This window comes from Fulmarus glacialis, unplaced genomic scaffold (assembly GCF_000690835.1).
Source record: "Fulmarus glacialis isolate BGI_N327 unplaced genomic scaffold, ASM69083v1 scaffold32762, whole genome shotgun sequence".
Taxonomy (NCBI): domain Eukaryota; kingdom Metazoa; phylum Chordata; class Aves; order Procellariiformes; family Procellariidae; genus Fulmarus; species Fulmarus glacialis.
Genome location: NW_009197715.1, coordinates 468 through 685, shown reverse-complemented (window position 1 = coordinate 685; position 218 = coordinate 468). Strand labels below are relative to the sequence as shown.

At 65.1% G+C, this 218-nt stretch overlaps 1 protein-coding gene across 1 annotated transcript in view; it reads right to left on the bottom strand.

The window, feature by feature from the left end:
• Positions 1 to 218, bottom strand: part of LOC104073011 (tripartite motif-containing protein 35-like) — a gene marked incomplete at its 5' end in the record, with an annotated part of 4,421 nt that overhangs the window by 3,788 nt on the left and 415 nt on the right. The window contains one exon of the mRNA XM_009572653.1: positions 132 to 215. Coding sequence (XP_009570948.1) covers positions 132 to 215 — 84 coding nt within the window. The remainder of the gene's footprint in view (positions 1 to 131; positions 216 to 218) is intronic.

Below are 218 nucleotides of genomic sequence, written 5' to 3'. Positions count from 1 at the left end.
CCACGCCGTGCACGAGCCAAAGCCGTGCGCTGGCAAGTTTGTACCAGGGCGTGCATGAGCTGCACCCCTCCTGATGCAGGGGTGCCTCTCCGTGCCATCGATCCCCCCCCCTTTCCTGGAGCATCCCTCACCCTGAAATCCGCCGCCGCCTCCTGCACCGGTCGCATCTTGTGCCCTTCGTGCTGCTTGGAGCTCTGGCAGACGAAGCACGCCAACTC